General features: G+C 47.5%; 1 protein-coding gene and 1 long non-coding RNA gene across 2 annotated transcripts in view; one reads left to right on the forward strand and one right to left on the reverse strand.

Annotated features, from left to right (window-relative positions):
* Positions 1-9,405, forward strand: part of BCO1 (beta-carotene oxygenase 1) — a 31,440-nt gene extending 22,035 nt beyond the window's left edge. Inside the window, 6 exon segments of the mRNA XM_055553610.1 lie at positions 2,708-2,813; positions 4,838-4,932; positions 6,240-6,351; positions 8,682-8,905; positions 8,907-8,987; positions 8,989-9,405. Of these exon segments, the coding sequence (XP_055409585.1) occupies positions 2,708-2,813; positions 4,838-4,932; positions 6,240-6,351; positions 8,682-8,905; positions 8,907-8,987; positions 8,989-9,132 (762 nt within the window). The 3' untranslated portion in view covers positions 9,133-9,405.
* Positions 9,406-9,524: 119 nt separating this feature from the next.
* LOC129632159 (uncharacterized) lies at positions 9,525-11,770 on the reverse strand. The gene is made up of 3 exons (XR_008704351.1): positions 11,106-11,770; positions 10,274-10,709; positions 9,525-10,066 (listed from the first exon to the last, which is right to left on the reverse strand). It is a non-coding gene; the product is annotated as an uncharacterized LOC129632159 (long non-coding RNA).
* Positions 11,771-18,999: the final 7,229 nt, after the last annotated feature.

Genomic DNA, 18,999 nt, shown 5'->3' on the forward strand with positions numbered 1-18,999 from the left:
ATGGTCTGCATGCTCCTCACCGAATCTGCATGTGAGTGCTTGAAGTTATTTGTCATCCCCATGACAACAGATGAGAGAGAAAGTAACGTGCCAAACGTCGCAGAATCATCGTAGGATTTGAGCTGGGATTTGCGTGCTTGTCTGTCTCATTCCAAGTTACTAACTACAGTGGGTTTGGCCCTGGACCAGGTGTTTTCATAACCATTATTTAATTTAATCCTAACCACGGTGCTCAGATGCCGGTCGAAGGGACCTTCGCTTGCACTCACCATCTGTCCAGAAGTTACAGATTGCCCCCAGTTTTACAAACAAGGAAGCAGGCTCCAGTTCACCTAGTCTCAGGGAGGCCTGCTGGAACTCACGAAGAAACCTATAGAGTCAGATTTCACACCCAGGACTGCCAAACTTCAAAGCCAGTGTTTTAGGGGGATGACTGAGATTAACTGCTTCTCCTGGGAGGTCCCTCGCATTGAAGAATTTCAAAGCCAGTCTGCAAGATTTTATTGAATTCTGGCTGGAGAGCGATTTCTTCCCAAAGCCATGCACACTGGCCACAGAAAGCAGCCGAGTCATGCTCGTTACTGCTGTGTGTGGAAAAACTCACGGTCCATGCCTCAACCAGTCTGACCAGTTTCATGCTGGAGCTAGAAAACATGTCCGCAGACCGCCTCCCTGAGAATCAAGCCCAGGACATGCACAAGAGGCCCGTGGCTGCTGCCTCGTGACTACAAGGCAACCGGCAGGGCCTCTCGCCATCTGTGCAGCTGTGTGCACGGGCGGAGGCAAACGAGCTGCTCCCAACAAGACGCCCGGTGTGCCGGGCACTGGACGACTGTTTCACGCCCTTTGTCTGATTCTTACAACCACCTGCAAAGCACATGTTCTGCCTCTTGAGAGTCGAAGGAAAAGCTCATTAAGGCATACGTTCACACATTCCTTTAGCAGTTGCTTCTTAGGAGCTGCCTGTGTGCCATGCACAGGGTGAAATGTGGTCCTGTCTTCACAGGGAAGACAGCATCGAAGAAGGAGCCAGGTCCATAAAGGAGATAATTACAGCGTGGGACAGACGCCTTGGAGACACTGCAGACTGAGCTGTCAGGGAAAGGGACGCTGGAGCTGAGACCTGTGGGAGGGGAATGGGCCAGCCCCAGGGCCTTTGCACTTGCTTTGCCTGCTGCCTGCAGTGCTTCTGCTTCTGAGCAGAAGAACCACAGTGTGGAGGTCTGGGCTCAGCTTCTGCTCCCCTAGTGTGACCCTGGGCAAGCCACTTTCCTAGCCTGGGCCTCAGTTTCCTCCTCTGTCAACTGGGATTGCACTAAACACATCTCAAACTTCAGCTTCTAAGATGCAGTAAATGTCCTGCTTTCCTAGCAAAAAGCTGCTGTTGTTCAAATCTGTTGTTGTTGGGTAGTTGCTAAGTTGTGTCCGACTCTTTTGTGACCCCCTGGACTTTAGCTCACCAGGCCCTTCTGTCCATGGGATTTTTCCAGGCAAGAATACTGGAGTGGGTTGCCATTTATCGATTTAATTATAAAAACTTGTTTGGAGACATTTGGAAAGTCGAGAAAAGTTCAAATGAGAAGTCAGGCATGGTAGTAATTCTCCTCCTGGAATTTCACAGATGCTGGTGGTCTTGTTCCTTATCCCCCTCCCAAGTGCCCCACCTGAACTCACCCACCAGGGGTAGTGGCAATAATAATAATATAATAATACAATTATGTGATCAACAGCAGTTAACATTTGTTTAGCACTTACTGTTAACCTGGCCTTCTTGTAAGCCAACAGCATGGGTTAGTTATTTTATTTAATTTGCATGATAACTCGGAGATGCATATGCTATTTATACAATGCTTGTGCTATACCTCATTATACAGGTGGGGAAACTGAACTTCAGAGATGTCAAGTAACTTGTTCAAGTACCATGGCAAGTGTGTGGGGACACAGGGAGTAACTGCTGCTCGATAGATATTTAATTAATTGTGTTACGTCTCTCTCCCGGGTTAAAGTACTGAACCAAGTCTTGACTATCACTTAAGACCAAGAGATGTCCTTCATAGATATTTTTTCCTCCCAAGTAATTTTTTTCTCATGTTTGTTTTTCTTTCCTGCTTGTTTGTTTTTCTCCTATTTTTTCATAAGAGAAAATACTGAAAATCTAGAAAACATAGACAAAGAAATTAAAGTCTGCATCACCCGCTGCATGCTCTATTGTTACTATTTGGCACATTTCTCCCAGGCTCTTTTCAATGTGATTTCTTTTCTTTTTTAACCTGGCTGAGTTCAGACCGTGTCTGTGGTTCTCTCTGCTCTTTCACTCGGTGTTCCCCATGTCATTATGAACTCTTTATAAACACCTTTTTAATAACTGATGCAGCCTTTGACAAATGACTCACACAGTATTTAAAAAGCGAGAACTTACCCATTTCACCTGTGAGGGATCAGGCAGCCCAGAGCAGGAGAAAAGTTCCAAGGTTTCAGAGCCCCCTTCCACAACCCACCAGCTTTGCCTTCTTCGGGGAGTCACCTCCAGTCCCCGATTCTCATTTTTAACTGAGAACACCAATCATGTAATAGCTGCTTCTGGTGGCTAGCGTGAGGCCAAAACAAGATGATAGACACTGAAGCGTTCTTTTAAAAATATGCACATAAAGCCAGTGTTTGCTCTGGACAACGTTTTGATTTATTTGGAAAAACTGATCTCTTTCAGAATGCAGAAGTGGGCTCCAATTTAATCAAACTGTCGTCTACAACAGCACGAGCCCTAAAGGAAAAAGATGACCAAGTCTACTGTCAGCCGGAGTTGCTCTATGAAGGTAAAACGCATCTTCTCTCCTGTGGTCAGAGGAAGGGCTGAATGTCCTCTTTACGTAACGCCTCCGTCCAGTGCAGAGGAGCTGTGTGTGGACCAGGGAGGGAAGGGAAGGCTGTGGGACTCTAGGCGTTGTACTGGAGACGCTTCTCTCTCATGTACCTTCACACCCCTCCCAGCACTGGGGTGGTCTCTAGACCCGGGAACTTTCACGGCTGGCCTTTTGAATGCTGCCATGTTATTTTTTTGCTTTCTTCTAAAACATTTATTTATTTATTGCATTTAAATTTTTATACACTTTTTAAAGGTTACTTTCCACTTCGTTATTCCAAAATATTGGCTCTGTTCCCCATGTTGTACAATCATCCTTGAGCCTGTCTTACATCCAATAGTCTGTACTTCCCTCTCCCCACACCTGTATCACCCCTTCCTCCCCCCTCACTGGTAACCACTAACTTGTTCTCTGTCTCAAATGCTGCCATGCATTTGCAAAAAATGCTCGACATTGCTCATTATTAGAGAAATGGAAATCAAAACTGCAGGGAGGTATCAGCTCACACCGGTCAGAATGGCCAGCATCAGCCAAAAAACAAAAAAAAATCTATAAAAAAAAAATGCTGGAGAGGGTATGGAGAAAAGGGAACCCCCTCTTGCAAAGTTGGTGGGAATGTAAACTGATACAGCCACTATGGAAAACAGTATGGAGATTTCTTTGAAAACTAGGAATAAAACTACCATGTGACGCAGCAATCCCACTGCAGGGCCTACACCCTGAGGAAACCACAGTTCCGATGCTGCCGTGTGCTGGACAGCACAGCATACGCGGGTCTCCACCTGGGCACACTGAGCACCCTGCAGAACAGGCGCTGTCTCCTCTGCTGGCCAGAGGAGAAAACTGGGCCTCAGAAAGGCTGTGCGCCACGCAGAACGTAAAGCCCCTCGGAGAGAAGCCACAGCCCCCTGAGCAAGGCTTCCCTGCCCAGCGCTGCGGCCGCGGGGTGGAGGGGGCGGCGCTGGGCGTTGCGGCTGTGTTGAGCAGCGTCCGGGGCCTGCAGCCCGACCGGGAACCACCGTCCTAGAGCAGAAGCCTGTGGAGCAGGGCCTGCGCCCCGTGCTCAGTGTTGTCTTAAGCACGAGACGGAAGCAGGCTCAGAGCAGGGCGTGCTCAGTGCGTAGGTGAGGAGCGAACTGGCCTGCCCAGGACACGGCTGGGGAGTGCAGGGGCAGGGCTCCAGGGGCCCGGCTCCCTGCATCGCTGCCCCATGCCACGGCGGGGGGACTTGGAAATTTAATATGACACAGCAGACATATGTAAATATGTATACATGGACATGGATGAAATTTGAAGGCTTTTTTGGATTACAAAAGTGATAGATATAATGAAATTTTCACATGAGAAACTTAGAATGGACAATATTAACTATGAGCCACAATAAGGAAGTTATCACCCCAGCAGCACTTCTAAACTTTTCCTCTACATTTATAACATAGTGGTGATAATTCTCTAAGCAGCCTTTTACATCTAATGTTATCATGGGGACATTTTCCCATGTTACTAAAATTCTTTGAAAATATTACTTTTTATTATATGATTTCATTAGATTTATCTAACTATTCCCCACTGATGCTTCCTCCACACTTCAGAAGTTTCTGTTCACACCCACATACATTTGCACGCACGTACTTTTTTTTTTTAAAGAGCTTTTAAAAAGTTGCAGTGGCCTCTGATTTTAATCATGTAATTCTCTTTGATTTCTATCTTGGATAATTAAAGATGTTTATACACTTAAAAACCAAGGTCTATCTTACCTTGCTCCCGAAGCTTCTAATAGAGCTGGGGTAATTATCCAAGGTTCCCTCCTCCTGCCCTTTGACCACCCTTGATCCAACTCAGGGCCTGAGTGAAGTTCAGGGATCCTGGCTTGGGAGCCATTTTTGTAGAAAGGATGCCTGGCCTGGATGCCACGAAGGGCGGGTGGTCCCAGCCCTCCTGAAGGGGGCTCTGTCAGCCGTGTCATCTCTCTCCAGGCTTAGAACTGCCTCGGATCAATTATGCCCACAATGGGAAGCCATACCGCTATATCTTTGCTGCTGGAGTCCAGTGGAGCCCCATCCCAACCAAGGTACTGGTCCCCGGCGGGGGACAGCCTGGGATGGTCATGTCTGTCTGCAAAGCTGAGTTCTCAGGGATGTCAGGACTGAGATGCCCTTGGGGATGGGGGTAGGTTAGAGAGAGAGGTCAGTTTGGGACAAAATATGCTGGAAGCAATGACGGAGCATCCAGGAGAGGGAACTGCTCCTAATGGGCTTCACTCAGGTAAGACGTGGTGGCCGGAGTTTATCCACTGATTTCTTTATCGGATGCATGTTTATTGAGCACCAGCTTAGGCACCCAGGAAAAGCAAGTGAACAGGAGGATCCTGGTTCCTGCCCTCAAGGAACTCATAGTCTCAAGCAGAGAAGGTAGAGCTGAAACTTGGAGGATTTCTTTTGCTTTTTAAAATTTTTTTATTCAAGTATAGTGGCTCAGTGGTAAAGAATTCACCTGCCAGTGTAGGAGATGAGGGTTCAATCCCTGTGTCCAGAAGATCCCCTGGAGAAAGAAATAGGAACCCACTCCAATGTTCTTACCTGGGAAATCTCATAGACAGAGCAGCCTGGCAGGCTACAGTCCATGGGGTCACAGAGTCGGACATGACTTGGCAACTAAACAGCTGTAACAACAGGGCTGATTTACAATATCACGTTAGTTTCAGGTGTTCAGCACAGCGGTTCATATTTTGGTTCTTAAACTGCTATTTGTTGAACACTTGCTGTTTCCCAGGGACCATGCTGAGTGCTGTACAGACATCACCTTTCCTTAGTAGCTTCAGTTTTTAGTAAGAAAATGGAAAATCTTTTTTTAAAAAATGCAATCAGTGCAGGAATGTACAATGAGAAAAATTAAGGTTCCCACACGCGCATCCACACACCCCGAGCCACTCCCCATTAATCCCACACCCTAAGAGGAAAGAGGCTTATTAGAGACAGAGAGAAGGCCAGGGAAGCACGCTTGGAAAGCAATAAAGAAAGCACATTATGCTTTAAAGGCTGGGCATTGAATATGTTAGATTATCTGATATGTATAAAAATTGCAATATAGTGCCCAATATCAGATAAATCCAGGGTTCTTATTTCTTAAAGAATTCAGAGTATATATCAGCTCTGCTGTGGCCGGGGGACCTTAGCTTAAAGTCGGAGAAGGAAGGGAGCTGCTTTCCTGTTTTTGTGCTGACCAAAGGCAGGTGTCATCTGGGGCCTATGCTCGCTAGTGTGAGGTCCCCATCTGAGGCGCTCACCCCTTCTCTGGGGCCTTGACGCCTTCCTATTCGCCGGGAATGAGCATGCCCTGCAACCACTCATTTCGCCTTTGTCCCCTTTGCATGTGCAGATAATAAAATATGACATTCTCACCAAGTCCTCCTTGAAGTGGAGAGAGGAGCACTGCTGGCCGGCTGAGCCCCTGTTCGTGCCCACACCGGGTGCCAAGGACGAGGATGATGGTAAGGCCTGGGAAGGGCAACCTGCTTGCTGCACTGTGCTTGTGGTCACCCCTCAAACCCAGACACCTTTCGGGTCTCGACTTGTGACTCCGCCCTCATCACACAGCTGGTGCAGCCATGCTTTGAAGTCCAGGCGGTTCTGAGTGCAAAGCGATAACAAGCCCACCCCCACTTCTGACATCAGCTGCAAGTTCAGGGGTCCCCAAGACCACCCTCAGCTTCAGTAGGAGCACCCACAGAAGACACTGAAAGCTGTTACACTCGTGGGGACGGTTATCTCAGCGGAAGGGTACAGACTGAAAGAGAAAAGGCGAGTGGGATGGAATCCGGGAGAATCCCATGGGTGGTCTCCGGTGGTCCTCCCTGCGGGAGTCACAGGCCACTCCCACTTCCCCAACGAGCTCCACGGAGCGCGGCCAACCAGGGGTGCTCCCTCAGCCTCAGAGCCCGTGTGGGGCGTGGTCGCGCGGACCGCGCTGACTTCTAGTCTTCGCCCCTCTGGAGGTCGAGCTGACGGCTGTGGCCCAAGTGCTAAATTGCTTCCATCGTGTCCCACTCTTTGCGTCACCATGGACTGTTGCCCACCAGGCTCCTCTGTCCATGGGATTCTCCAGGCAGGAACACTGGAGTCGGTTGCCATGCCCTCCTCCTGGGGATCTTCCTTACCCAGGGATCCAACCTGCATCTCTTATATCTCCTGCACTGGCAGGTGAGACCTTTACCATTAGTGCCTCCTGGGAAGCCCTGCGGCCCAAGGCCTCCCCGAATCACTTTGCTAGGCCGGGTTGGATGGCATGGCCTCAGGTAAATAAAGACCCTCTCGTCAGACCAACAGTCCAAGGACTCGGGCGTCATCTCCCAGGGGCAGAAGGAGAGACCTCCTTTTGGGGGAGACTAACACAAAAGCCCACTTCCTTTCTACAGAGCAACACTGCCCTGGCCCAGAGTGTGGAATCTTGGTTTTAAAATTCATTGCGGTGGCTGGGTCAGAACTTGTAACTCCTCTGAGCACGTAAACTTTCCAGGGAGCCCCTCAAAAAGCTTGTGGGATTCCTCTCTCGTCCAGGTTTGCACCTGACCAAAAGGTCCTTTCCCTCCTTGATTTTGCCCCAGAAATGCCCTGCCCGTCCCCCTGGGGATGCCAAGGAGGGTAACTAGAAGCCTGGGTGGGGCTGCCAACACCTGGGGGGAGGGCAGGCTGCCCGCTGAGCCTGCCAGCTGCTTCCCTCGGGCGAGAAGGGAGTGGTTTTCTACCTGGGAGTGTCTTCCTATTGACCTGCCTGGCACAGCAGTCACTGTTGCCTCTAAGGTAGGGGACGGTTGGTGCCACCTCCTGCCGAGGCTGGCCTCCCCCGGGTTGGGCATGTACGCCCTGCATATTCTCCTGTGGACAGGAAGCAGCCTTGTCTTCATTCCACCAGAGGAAAGGCTCGGAGCCTGCGGTCACTTACCCACGGTTGCACGCCCAGTACATACACAGGGGAGGGTTTGAGTCCAAGCTGATTTGACCTCAGTTGTGCTTAGCCACTCTGAAACCCAGGAGGCCTCAGGAAGAATCAGGAATATTTGCTGGAAGTTTATTGCTCTATTTTGTTTAGCCCTCTGTCCCTTTGAGAGTGAATATTTAGACTATTCTCATTTCACAAAGGGGAAAGCTGCACACACATGAGGTGGGTTGCACTTGTTCAAATGCCATTTGAATGCAGCAGGTCTGAGTTTAGGCTAAGTGCAGTGTTGAAGCTGATTCACTGTAACTGGAATTTCTAAATAGTAGGAAAATAGCCATTCTTCTGTATGTGCAGTAATTCACAAAGTGCTTTCATAACTGACTGTGCAAGATCCTCTCAGCAGCCCCCGAGAGTGGGGAGATTATCCCCACTCTACAGATGAAGAGACTGAGGCTCAGAAAGGTGAGGGGACGGGCCCAGCCAAGCCTTCCGATTTCCCTGGCCTTTCCCTTCAGCTCACACAGAATATCAAATTCACTTCCCTTCTGTTTCGATTCAGTTCAGTTCAGTCGCTCAGTCGAGTCGACTCTTTGTGACCCCATGAATCACAGCACGCCAGGCCTCCCTGTCCATCACCAACTCCCGGAGTTCACCCAAACTCAACGTCCATCGAGTCAGTGATGCCATCCAGCCATCTCATCCTCTGTCGTCCCCTTCTCCTCCTGCCCCCAATCCCTCCCAGCATCAGGGTCTTTTCCAATGAGTCAACTCTTCGCATTAGGTACAAAGAACAGGGAGACAGAGCTGAGAAACTTAGCCCCCCCAGCTGGAAGAGGTTCGAGTGTGCACTTTTACAAAATGTCTCTCTTTGTTTCCCCAAAGGGATTATCTTATCGGCCATAGTCTCTACCGATCCCCAGAAGTCGCCTTTTCTGCTGGTTCTCGATGCCAGAACTTTTACGGAACTGGCCCGCGCATCCGTCGATGTGGAGATGCACCTGGATATCCACGGGCTGTTCATCCCAGACGCAGGCTGGGACCCGGGGAAGCAGGCCCCTTCCTGGGAGGCGCCGGCCAGGGCTGCCGCCGGACGTGCGGCCCCACGGACCTGACAGCCTGGAGGCTTTGGTCCTGGGGACCAGCTCTGCCCAGCTCCCGGCTGGCCCCGCCCCGGGGGAGGTGCAGGAGAGGTGGTCCTTCATTCCATTTCGCACTTATTCTTTCCGCAGCTGCTTTGAGTCAACGTTCTGAAAACAGAACTCATCGGTATCTTTTCTTTCATTTTATTTTGGCCATGAGGACCTTGCTTGAAAGTCAATCAAACGTTTATTGATTAGCTCTAGCCCTTGTAAGAAAGCCCCCTTCCTTGAGTACAAAGACAGTGACCATGAATCAGAAACTGTATTGTCACATAATCATTGTCCCTAGAATGGGGACCTATGACCCATTGGAGAAGAGACACAGAAAGATTTATCATTGCTCCCTGCTCCCTCTCTGCTTTCCGAGTGGACCTGGTCGTGAGTTCCAGCTTTCTCAACCAGCGGACCCAGAAGGCGTGTGCTCTGTGGTCATTCCATGCAAGGCATGGCATAATATAAATTAAAACTTTAAAGCCCTGTCAGACCTTAATTTTATTTTTTTACATGGCTTCTTCCTCTGAAGATCTTCTAAGGCAGAGAAACAGAGGCAAAGACAGGCGCCTCACGGTACACCCAGGGGGCCAGAGGGCTGGTGTGGGGTCCCCCACTGCAGCAGGGCGTGGAGGGGCTGGAGTCCAGGACTGAGTCCTGTCTTGCCTGACTGAGAACCAGGGCAGTGAGGTGCATCAGAGCCATACAGGACAGGAGTCCCCTCGGCAGTGTTCCCTGGATATTCAGCCACGCTGTCGTTTGTTTTCACCCAAGTTGTCCTGTGTTGGGTGTATTTTATTCACTACTCTACCCGCTGCACCTGGAAAACTGACTGGAGGATCAGGCTCTCAATTAAATATTTGTTGGATGAATGAATTCCACCAATGAAGAAATACAACTGTAATGTACCCTCAAGAAATAGGTTTTTTTTTTTTAAAGAAATACATATTTTACTGAAGGTGTCCCAGGAAGACCAGGAAGGTGGTTCACATGGAGACCAATGATGACGCCCAGGTTCCTCTTCCAGCCATCCTTGGTCTCTCTTTCTTCCCCTGTTGTTCCTCAAAAGCTCATGTACCATTCCATTATTTCCATTTCAGCTCAGCTCATGGAGCCCATCAGACAAAAACTCAAACCCTGGGGATGGCAAAATAAATAAATAAACCTTGGGGATGGCAGAATGAAGACCATCTACTCTTCTCCTCTGGGGACCTCAGCATCTCCAGTATTGATAAGATGGATTGGGAGGAAATGTCAACCATGGTGGCCTAAGAAACACGTGATGGAGGCCTGCATTTGGGTGGCAGGAACGGAAAAGAGTTGACAGATGGGACAGTCACTCACCTATTCATTATTTTACTTTAAATATTTGAGAAGAGGGTGGTATTTAAAAAATGCTTCCCCACCTCTACTCAATTCTCATTGTCAAACACTACCCAGATATGGCCATGAAAAAAGGGCGCAGTTCGGCATGGAAGAAAAGTATGTCGTGGTTTATTTGCCTTGCTTAGGAAGACAGGTGAAATACCAGACCGATGAGGAAGGCTGGCATACCACGTCTTTTCTTCTCAGTTTCAAAAACACCAAAGGTCAGTGGTAGGACGTCTGATTTATCTCGATCCTGAATTCCCCTGTGTTTCAGACACAGGCCAGGGTAATTAGCTCAAAAGGCTGCAGGAGCCAAGACGCATGCGCCTTTCTTGAAGCCGAGACCGTCTGTCTTACCCTGGGAGCCTTCCTTGTTATGCTTCATGTGGGTGTAACGTGTGACCAGGAAGTTCTGCAGGAAAAATCACCGGGGATTTGTTTATTGCTTTGATAAAGCCACGGTATTTCACAAGCGCTCTAAGGATGTATCAGGTACGTGGTAAGCCTGCAAATGTTTGACCCACTAACTTTTTCCATCCAGGTTTTCTCTAATTTGATCCCACCCCAGGAATAAGCTAGATGTGTACGTGGACATGTGCTTAGTCGCTCAGTTGTATCCAACTCTTTGCACCCCATGGACTGTAGCCCGCCAGGCTCCTCTATCCATGTGGATTCTCCAGGCAAGAATACTGGAGCAGGTAGCCCATCCCTTCTCCAGGGGATCTTCCTAACCCAGGAATTGAACCGGGGTCTCCTGCATTGCAAGCAGATTATTTAGCAGCTGAGCTACCAGGGAATATCAACTCACAAAAAATATAAGTGCATTCCAGCTGTATCCGCATTACTGGGTTGTACTCATTTCCTCTGAAAGTCACCAAGCATCTGACTGACTGTTGAGATGGCTGCGGGTCCAGGTTACATGAAAACACCTTTGATCACTTCTTATGCTATTTAGAGACAGTTTGGATGGTTTTTAAATGGCCGGGAAAAGTCTTTCTCACGGCAAATCAGAACATGCAGACAGAAAAGTCGCCGCCAACTTCCTCTTCATCCAACAGCGGTGAGACCCGGGGCCTCTGCTCTTCAGGTTCCTTCCAGGAGTAGGAACCAGGTGCAGACACAGGGCCGCCTGCTGCAGCTGGAAGTGGGCTCTCGAGGTCAAGCACCAGCAGGAGGCTGGAGTTTCCTTGCGCACAGCGAGTGGGGAGGGATGTGGGAGCCCTGTGTTGGGACAGGTGGGGATGAGCCAGCCTGCCTTCCTCCTGGGACCAGGAGGGTCGTGCTGAGTGGCCTTCGGGAGCACCTGGCAAGATGCTGAGGGTGCAGCTCCCGATGAGGGTGTGGAGCAGAGGTGGGTTGACTGAACAAAGCAGGTGCAGAGTAGATTCCCCAAGAGAGCAGTGGAAAGAGAGAGAATTAAGGGGATTGCTTTCTGTGATTATAAAATTCATATATATTCATTGTAGAACCCCTCGTGTTGTTAACCAAGCAATGAAAAAGATACCCATAACCCCATTACCAGAAGGAAACCCCTAAACCAACAAGGACCTACTGTGCAGCACATGGAACTCTACTCAGTGTTACGTGGCATCCTGGAGGGGAGGGGAGTTTGGGACAGCGTGGATACACGTATATGTATGGCTGAGTCCCTTCCCTGTTCTCCTGAAACTACCACAACACTGTTAATCGGCTATACCCTAACACAAAATAAAAAGTTTAAAGTTAAAAAAAAAAAAAAAGAAAACCCCTGAAATCCTTCTGGTGTATTTTTCCCCCATTTAAAAAAAATCTTGATGCACAGTTTACATATTGGCAATAGGTTTATAACCCACCAGTTTATAACCTGCTTTTTTCCCTTACTATACAAGTATTTTTCCCAGATCACTAAATTCTTCTAAGGGATGCAAATTATTCCATCTCTGGGACATGGTGTGATATGTACCAGCCTGCAGGTGGACATTTTGACACAAGATCTGTGACCTCATGTGTGTATTTCCAGGGCCCACCCCACATCTCTCTCTATATTCAGGTTCTTGTTATTGTCATCTTTTTTTTTTTTTTTTTTTTTTTTTTTTGGCTAGATTAGGCTTCCCAGGTGGCTCAGTGGTAAAGAATCCACCTGCCAATGCAGGAGAAGTAGGAGATGCAGGTTCGATCCCTGGATTGGGGAGATCCCTTGGAGGAGGAAATGGCAACCCACTCCAGTATTCTTGCCTGAGAAATCCCATGGACAGAGGAGCTTGGCAGGCTACATGGGGGTGCAAAGAGTCGGACACAGCTGAGTGACTGAGCACACGTGCACTGGCCAGATTCCCAACTTTGGATTTCTGAGCCAAAGAGTAGAAAAATGAGGTTTGGATGTTCTTTCAAAGGCCAGAGGTTTTGATTGATTCATAGAAAACTGAGAAGCCATTCTACAATCTAAGAGGCTCAAATGGTCACCGTGGCTATAGAGCTGAGAAATCCAACCTTCTCAGCAAACAGGGAAAAAAGCAGCTGCATGCGAAAAAACTGTTGTGCAGATCCTCCCATCTTCCTTTCCTCTGTTCTTTCTTATGCTCTGTATCTCTCCACTCAGTTCAGATACTTGTTCTTCTCAGGCATATAGTCACTCATGCACTCACTCACTCATGGACTCATCTACTCCCTCAGTGATGACCAGGACCACATTGGCATATAATGATCAGCAGAACCAGTACCTCCTCGGTCCTCAGGGATCGTATAGCACAGTGAAGGACACAGCACCAAGGAACAGGCCAACACAACTCAATGGAGTAGCAGTAAAAAAGGGACCCCCAGGGACCCCTAATCATGTCCTGGGAGCCAGAGACGGCTGACGTGTGAAGGATGGTAGTAGGTAACTAGGTAAAATGGGCAAAGCAGATAAAGAAAAGGGCATGGAGTCAGGAGAGAACTTGGTAAACTTGGGGTAGACATTTACCAAGAGCTTCTGTGGCACAGAAGAAGATGGACAGAAAAGACAAGTTGCAGCCAGAACCCCAGTTTATCCATACTCAGGTACGGAGTGGAATTGGCATTAACTAAAGAGAAGTCTCTGATGGTTTCTTCAAGGACAATCAAGGACTGATAGTAATTTTTTTTTAATAATCGCTTTTTTGAGATCTAATTCATATAGCATAAAATTCACTCCTTTAGAGTACTCAATTCAGCGGCCTTTAGCATCTTCAGTATTGTGTAACTATTACCACTGTCTAATTTTAGAACATTTTCATCACCCATAAAAGAAATCCTATACCCATGAGCAGCCACCCCTCATTCTGCATCCCTCCCCTACCCGGTTCTAGGCAGCCACAAACCTACTTTCTATCTCTATGGATTTGACTAGTCTGGACATTTCATACAAAAGCAATCATACCATATGTGCATGTTTTGATATAAATGGAATCATATGGTAATATGGGCATGTCTTGGTAACTGATTTTTCAGCATGTTTTCAAGCTTCACCTACGTTGTATGAATCAGTACTTCATTCCTGTTGTGGATAAATAATATTCCATTGTATGAATAAACCACATTTTGTTTATCTGCTCATCAGCTGAGAGACATCTGAGTTGTTTCCTGTTTTTGGCTGTCATGAATGACATGCATGTTCAAGTTATTAATGTGGACGTATGTTTGCATTTCTCTTAAATGAGTGAAATTGTTGGATCCTAGGATGAATGTGTCTAACATTTTGAGGAATTGCCAAACTGTTTTTCAAAGTGGCTGCCCCCTTCTATAGTCTTACGAGCAGCATCTGAGGGTTTCAGTGTGCCTACACCCCTAATTGGTTATTGTCTGCTGTGTTTAGTTTAGTCATCCTAGATACAATGAAGTGGTATCTCATCGTGGTTTTGATTGGCACTTCCCTAATAACTAATGATGTTGAACATCTTTCCATGTGCTAATTGGCCATTTGTGTATCTTCTTTGAGGAAATATCCACTCACATCCCTTGCTACTTTTAAACTGGGGTATTTGGAGTTTTTTTCTTTAATTATTATTGAATTGTAAGAGTTCTTTATATATTATAGAAATAAATCCCTCATCAAATTTATGCTTTGCAATATTTTCTCTCATTCTTTGGGCAGTCTTTTCACTTTCTTGATGGTGCCTTTTGAGGTACAAAAGTTTTAAAATTTTGATGAAGTCCAATTTAATCTAATTTTTCTTTTATCTCTTCTGCTTTTGGTGTTGTATCTAAAAAAACATTATTTAATCTATGGTCCCAGAGATGTATGCCTATGTGTGCTTCTGTGAATGTTATAGTTTTAGCAGTTATATTTAGGTCTATGGTCCATTTTGAGTTAATTTTTGTAGACAGTGTGAGCTAGGGGTCCCACTTCATTCTTATGCATTCAGGTATACAATTGTCCAAGTATAGAAGTCACCATTTAGGGTTGATAAATCTACACAGAGAAAACGAAAGCATGTCCTTTTCCTCCACCATCCCCTAGAAGAGGGTGCCTTCAACTAATAGGAAGAGACTGCAGGACAGCTCTCTGCTGGTGCCAGCAAGGCTTTAGTCCAGGGACGAGGAAGCCAAGATGGAAGCCTCAGTCAGTGGAGATGTAGCGTCTTCCTCCATCTTCACCTCTGGGCCTGGCAAAGTTCCAGGAAAGTCCAGCATATGCATGTTCAATTCAGAATCACATGCCCTGGTAGGATTTTCTAGCACTTTCTTTCCTTAAGGGCATCCACTGTGTTCCTGGAGGGCTGAGAGGGACTGGTGTTTCTTAAGATGCTGACCCCCTCCGGGAGGTTGGGACCAGTGGAAGGCACGGGGTCCCTGATTTTGTCTTCAGTCTGCCATTTGGGTTGGACAGGCAGGAGGTCTCAGCCTAGTTCAGGGTTCCTTAAATTATCATCGGAATTAGTGTGGGAGGAGCAGGGATGGCCACACTGTGCTTCTTCTCTAGTTAAGGGCAGAAATGGAGCTCATGATGCTGGTAGCAACAGCATAACATTAGTGACATGTGTTGACACCACAGGTGCTGGCTCCCACATCATCCTTGCAGCAGCCCTGAGGTCGGGCCTGGTACCATTCTCGTATTATGGGTGAGAAAACTGAGTCTTAGAACACTTACGTGATTTGCCCAAGATCACGCGGGTGGTTCCTGGGACCCCAAAGTCAAACTGCTCCACCACTACTTTTATTGTCTTAATTTCATTCACTCCATCACCCTCGGGACTACGTATAGCACCTGGGACGAAGTGGGTGCATAATTAAAGGACAGCGCGAGAGGTGAGAACAGGGGCTCCAGCCTTACCGCCTGGGTTTTGATCCTCTCGAAACCTGATGATGCCTCAGTTTCATCATCCATAAAACAGAGACAGTACATGTCCCTCATCCAGAGAGTTGCAAAACTTAAATGAAGGTTGCCTTACACACAACAGTTGCTCAATAAGTTTTAGCTCCGATGAGCCTTAAAAACAGTTAAGAGGTTGAATCTTGGCTCCCAAACCTTATGAGTCATAAGACCTTTAATAGTTGTTTAAACTCCCAGTGCCTCTGGTTCCTGCCCTGCGAAATGGGGATGACATTGGAACACACTTCACAGGGCTGCAGTGAGGATGAAATAATGTCCTTTTGGCCCTTAGAAGAAGTGCCTGCCTCTGAGCTGTCACAATTTGATTTAATGAAGATTGTGGGGGCAGTTCATGCAGAGGGTGCTACTTGTTGCTGGTCCTCCTGTCTTTGGGAGGGGCCTTACTCATGGTCTGGGGAGAGAAGAAGGGGACCGCGTGCCAGGCACCCAGAGTGACCAGTGGCATCAGATATGGCAGAAGCATATCACTGGCACACCCAAAATAGCCATCACACAACAAACAGTCTAATCCGGCATGACCAGAAGACCATCCGATGGGTAAAGAACAGGGTCTCCGAGTTACACGGTCTCAGCTCAGACAGCAGCCATCTCCTAGGATGGATGTGATCATTGAAAGAATGCTATGTATCGAAGACACAGGCCAGTGCCAGGCGCAGAATGAGTGGCCAAGGGATCCACGTGGCAGGGATTTTCATCAGTTTTGATTTCACTATATCCTCGTCTAAAATAGTGCTGTGTTAGTTTCCTGTGGCTTCTGTAACAAATCATCCCAAACTTGGTGGTGTAAAACAACACAGATCTATTTTTACAGTTCTAGGGGTCACAAGTCTAAAAGGAGTTTCATGGGAGTAAGTTCGAGGTGTCCGAGGGCAGCTTCCTTCTGAAGTCTCCAGGCAAGAGTGCCTTTTCCAGCTTCCTTGGCTTGTGGTCCTGCCTCCCACCACTTTTTTCTCTCTACTGTCTTCCTCACCTCACTTTTTCCCTTCTATAAAGTCAAATCTCCCTCTACCTCCCTTGTATAAGGACCCCCATGATTGCATTTAGGGCCCACTGGATAATCCAGGACCATCTCCCTGTTTTAAAATCCTTAACTTCCTGACATCCAAAAAGTCCCTTTTGCCATATAGCTGACAGACACAGACAGGTTCCAGGGGTTAGGACCTGGGTGTCTGCAGGGGCCTTTATTCAGCCTACCGCAAGCAACTAGCTCTTAATGCGCTCAGTGAATATTTGGTGAGTGAATGCGTGAATGTTAGCCACTCACTGTTTTCACTGGCATCGTCTGGGCTTCAAGATGTGTGTGGTCTCCTCACCTTCAAGTTTTCTCAAATGTCACCTTCAATACACATTTCCTGTATGTAGTTGAACATTGCAAATTGATTTCTCTATCATCCCCACACACCCAATCCCTTTATCCTACTTAATTTCTTTTTCCCTGTAGCACTTTTTGTATTCTAGAATGCTATAAAATTAACTTATTTATTATGCGTATTGTAACAAATCATCCCAAACTTGGGATGTTGCAGGAAGCCCTGGGCACCTCCACCATGCCCCCTCATAGAGGACTCAAGGCCATCGCTCAAGTCCTCTACAGCAACCATTCTGAACCTGATCCACTGCAGAAATCGCAAACTCATTTCCTCCAGCAGACCAGCTCTCACTAGAATGTAAGCTCAGAGGTTACATTCAGGGCAAGGATTTTTTTTTTCTGTTCTTGTCTCAGATGTTTCCTGGGTGTTTAGAACAGGGCCTGGCATGTAGTGGGCGCTTGATAAATGAGTGCTGAATGAACACACACTCTTAACGCCTTACCAAGTTTCCCTCAGCTGCAGGTCGAGTTCTTATCTCTCGTGCTCGATCTTGACTTTCTCGACAAGGAAGGCACTGGGCTGTGGTGCAGCCCATCAATTCTAGGTAACCTACGTATTATCCCTGTTCTCCACTCCCTTCCATCAACACTGGCAATTCCGATTTCTAAAACTCAGATAACCTCAATTCTCATCTCCACCAAGACTTGTGAAAGTCTGGAAGGGAAATGGATGGGTTGACTTTGGCCATTTTTGAAGGATAAACTTTCTGGAATCTGGATGATTGCAGAGTTGGGAGGGCGAGCTGTCCCTGGCTGACACTGCCAGGGTTTGTTGTGTTGGATTAGACTGTTTCTACTGGTCTGCTGGAGAAAATGAGTCTGCGTTTCTGCAGTGGGTCAGGTTCAGAATGGTTGCTGTAGAGGACTTGAGCGATGGCCTTGAGTCCTCTATGAGGGGGCATGGTGGAGGGGCTTCAGGGTGCCCAGGGCTTCCTGCAATTGTATGTGGGGTTTTGTACATCTGTATGTCCATAAGGAGAGTGGAGTCCATCGCTTGAACCAGCTTCTCACCAGGGAAAGTGAAGGACTTGTGTGCTGCCCCAGCCACGCGGGTTCTATGGCTCTGTCTCCAAACATGTGGGTCAGGTTAACAGGCCCTACATGGCTCAGCAAAGAAAGACTGCAGCTTGAAAGGCAGGCCCCCTTTTCCCCACCCCACCCCCTAACAAGTCTCCAGGATCCTGTGTAAAAGATACTGAACCAGGCACTGGTTCAAATCTCAAGATGACCAGTCCCGATTCTTGCAAGACTCTGGGCATTTCTTGAGGCGTCAGCTTTTCTCATAGGTAGAACTGGGATGACTCTTCTTTCTTTGATTTTTGTGTAATTATGAAAGTGCTTCAAGAGTACAAAATGCTACAGAATTGCCAAGTATTCATGTCAAAGGGAACCTGTGCCTTTTTTGCTGTGGCAAGACTGGCCTGTTCTCTACTCCATCCATCCACCCATCCCACACCTGTATTCTCATAATGAGCATAAAAGCTACTGTGCATGTGACAAAAGCTTTACATAAAACACTAATCCTCATAAAAATCATGAGAACTGAGGTTCAGAGAGCTCAGACCACTTGCTCAAAATCACACAGCTACAAAGTAATGGAGCAGAGCCTGAATGAAAACCCAGTTCTGTCTAATCCCGTGGCACTGTTCAACTTCACGCCCACCATAACATTCCTAAAGAAAGTGGGGGCACAGGTCTACCAAATAAAGCACCTTGAAACCTGTGGTTTCACCAAAATGCATATACATGTTAGGGTGTACTCCACAATATTTCCCTGCTTGCTTTAATAGCAGAGAACTTCCCATCAATCTTTAGGTACAAGTGATGCTTTGGGTGTGTATGTTGGGGGGGACCCCAGTGTAGTGTGTTAGGCACTCAGTCATGTCTGATTCTTTGCAACCCCATGGACTATAGCCCACCAGGCTCCTCTGTCCATGGGATTCTCCAGGCAAAAATACTAGAGTGGGTTGCCATTCCCTTCTCTAGGGGATCTTCCTGACCCAG

This window comes from Bubalus kerabau, chromosome 17 (genome assembly GCF_029407905.1).
Source record: "Bubalus kerabau isolate K-KA32 ecotype Philippines breed swamp buffalo chromosome 17, PCC_UOA_SB_1v2, whole genome shotgun sequence".
In the NCBI taxonomy this organism is placed as follows: Eukaryota; Metazoa; Chordata; class Mammalia; order Artiodactyla; family Bovidae; genus Bubalus; species Bubalus kerabau.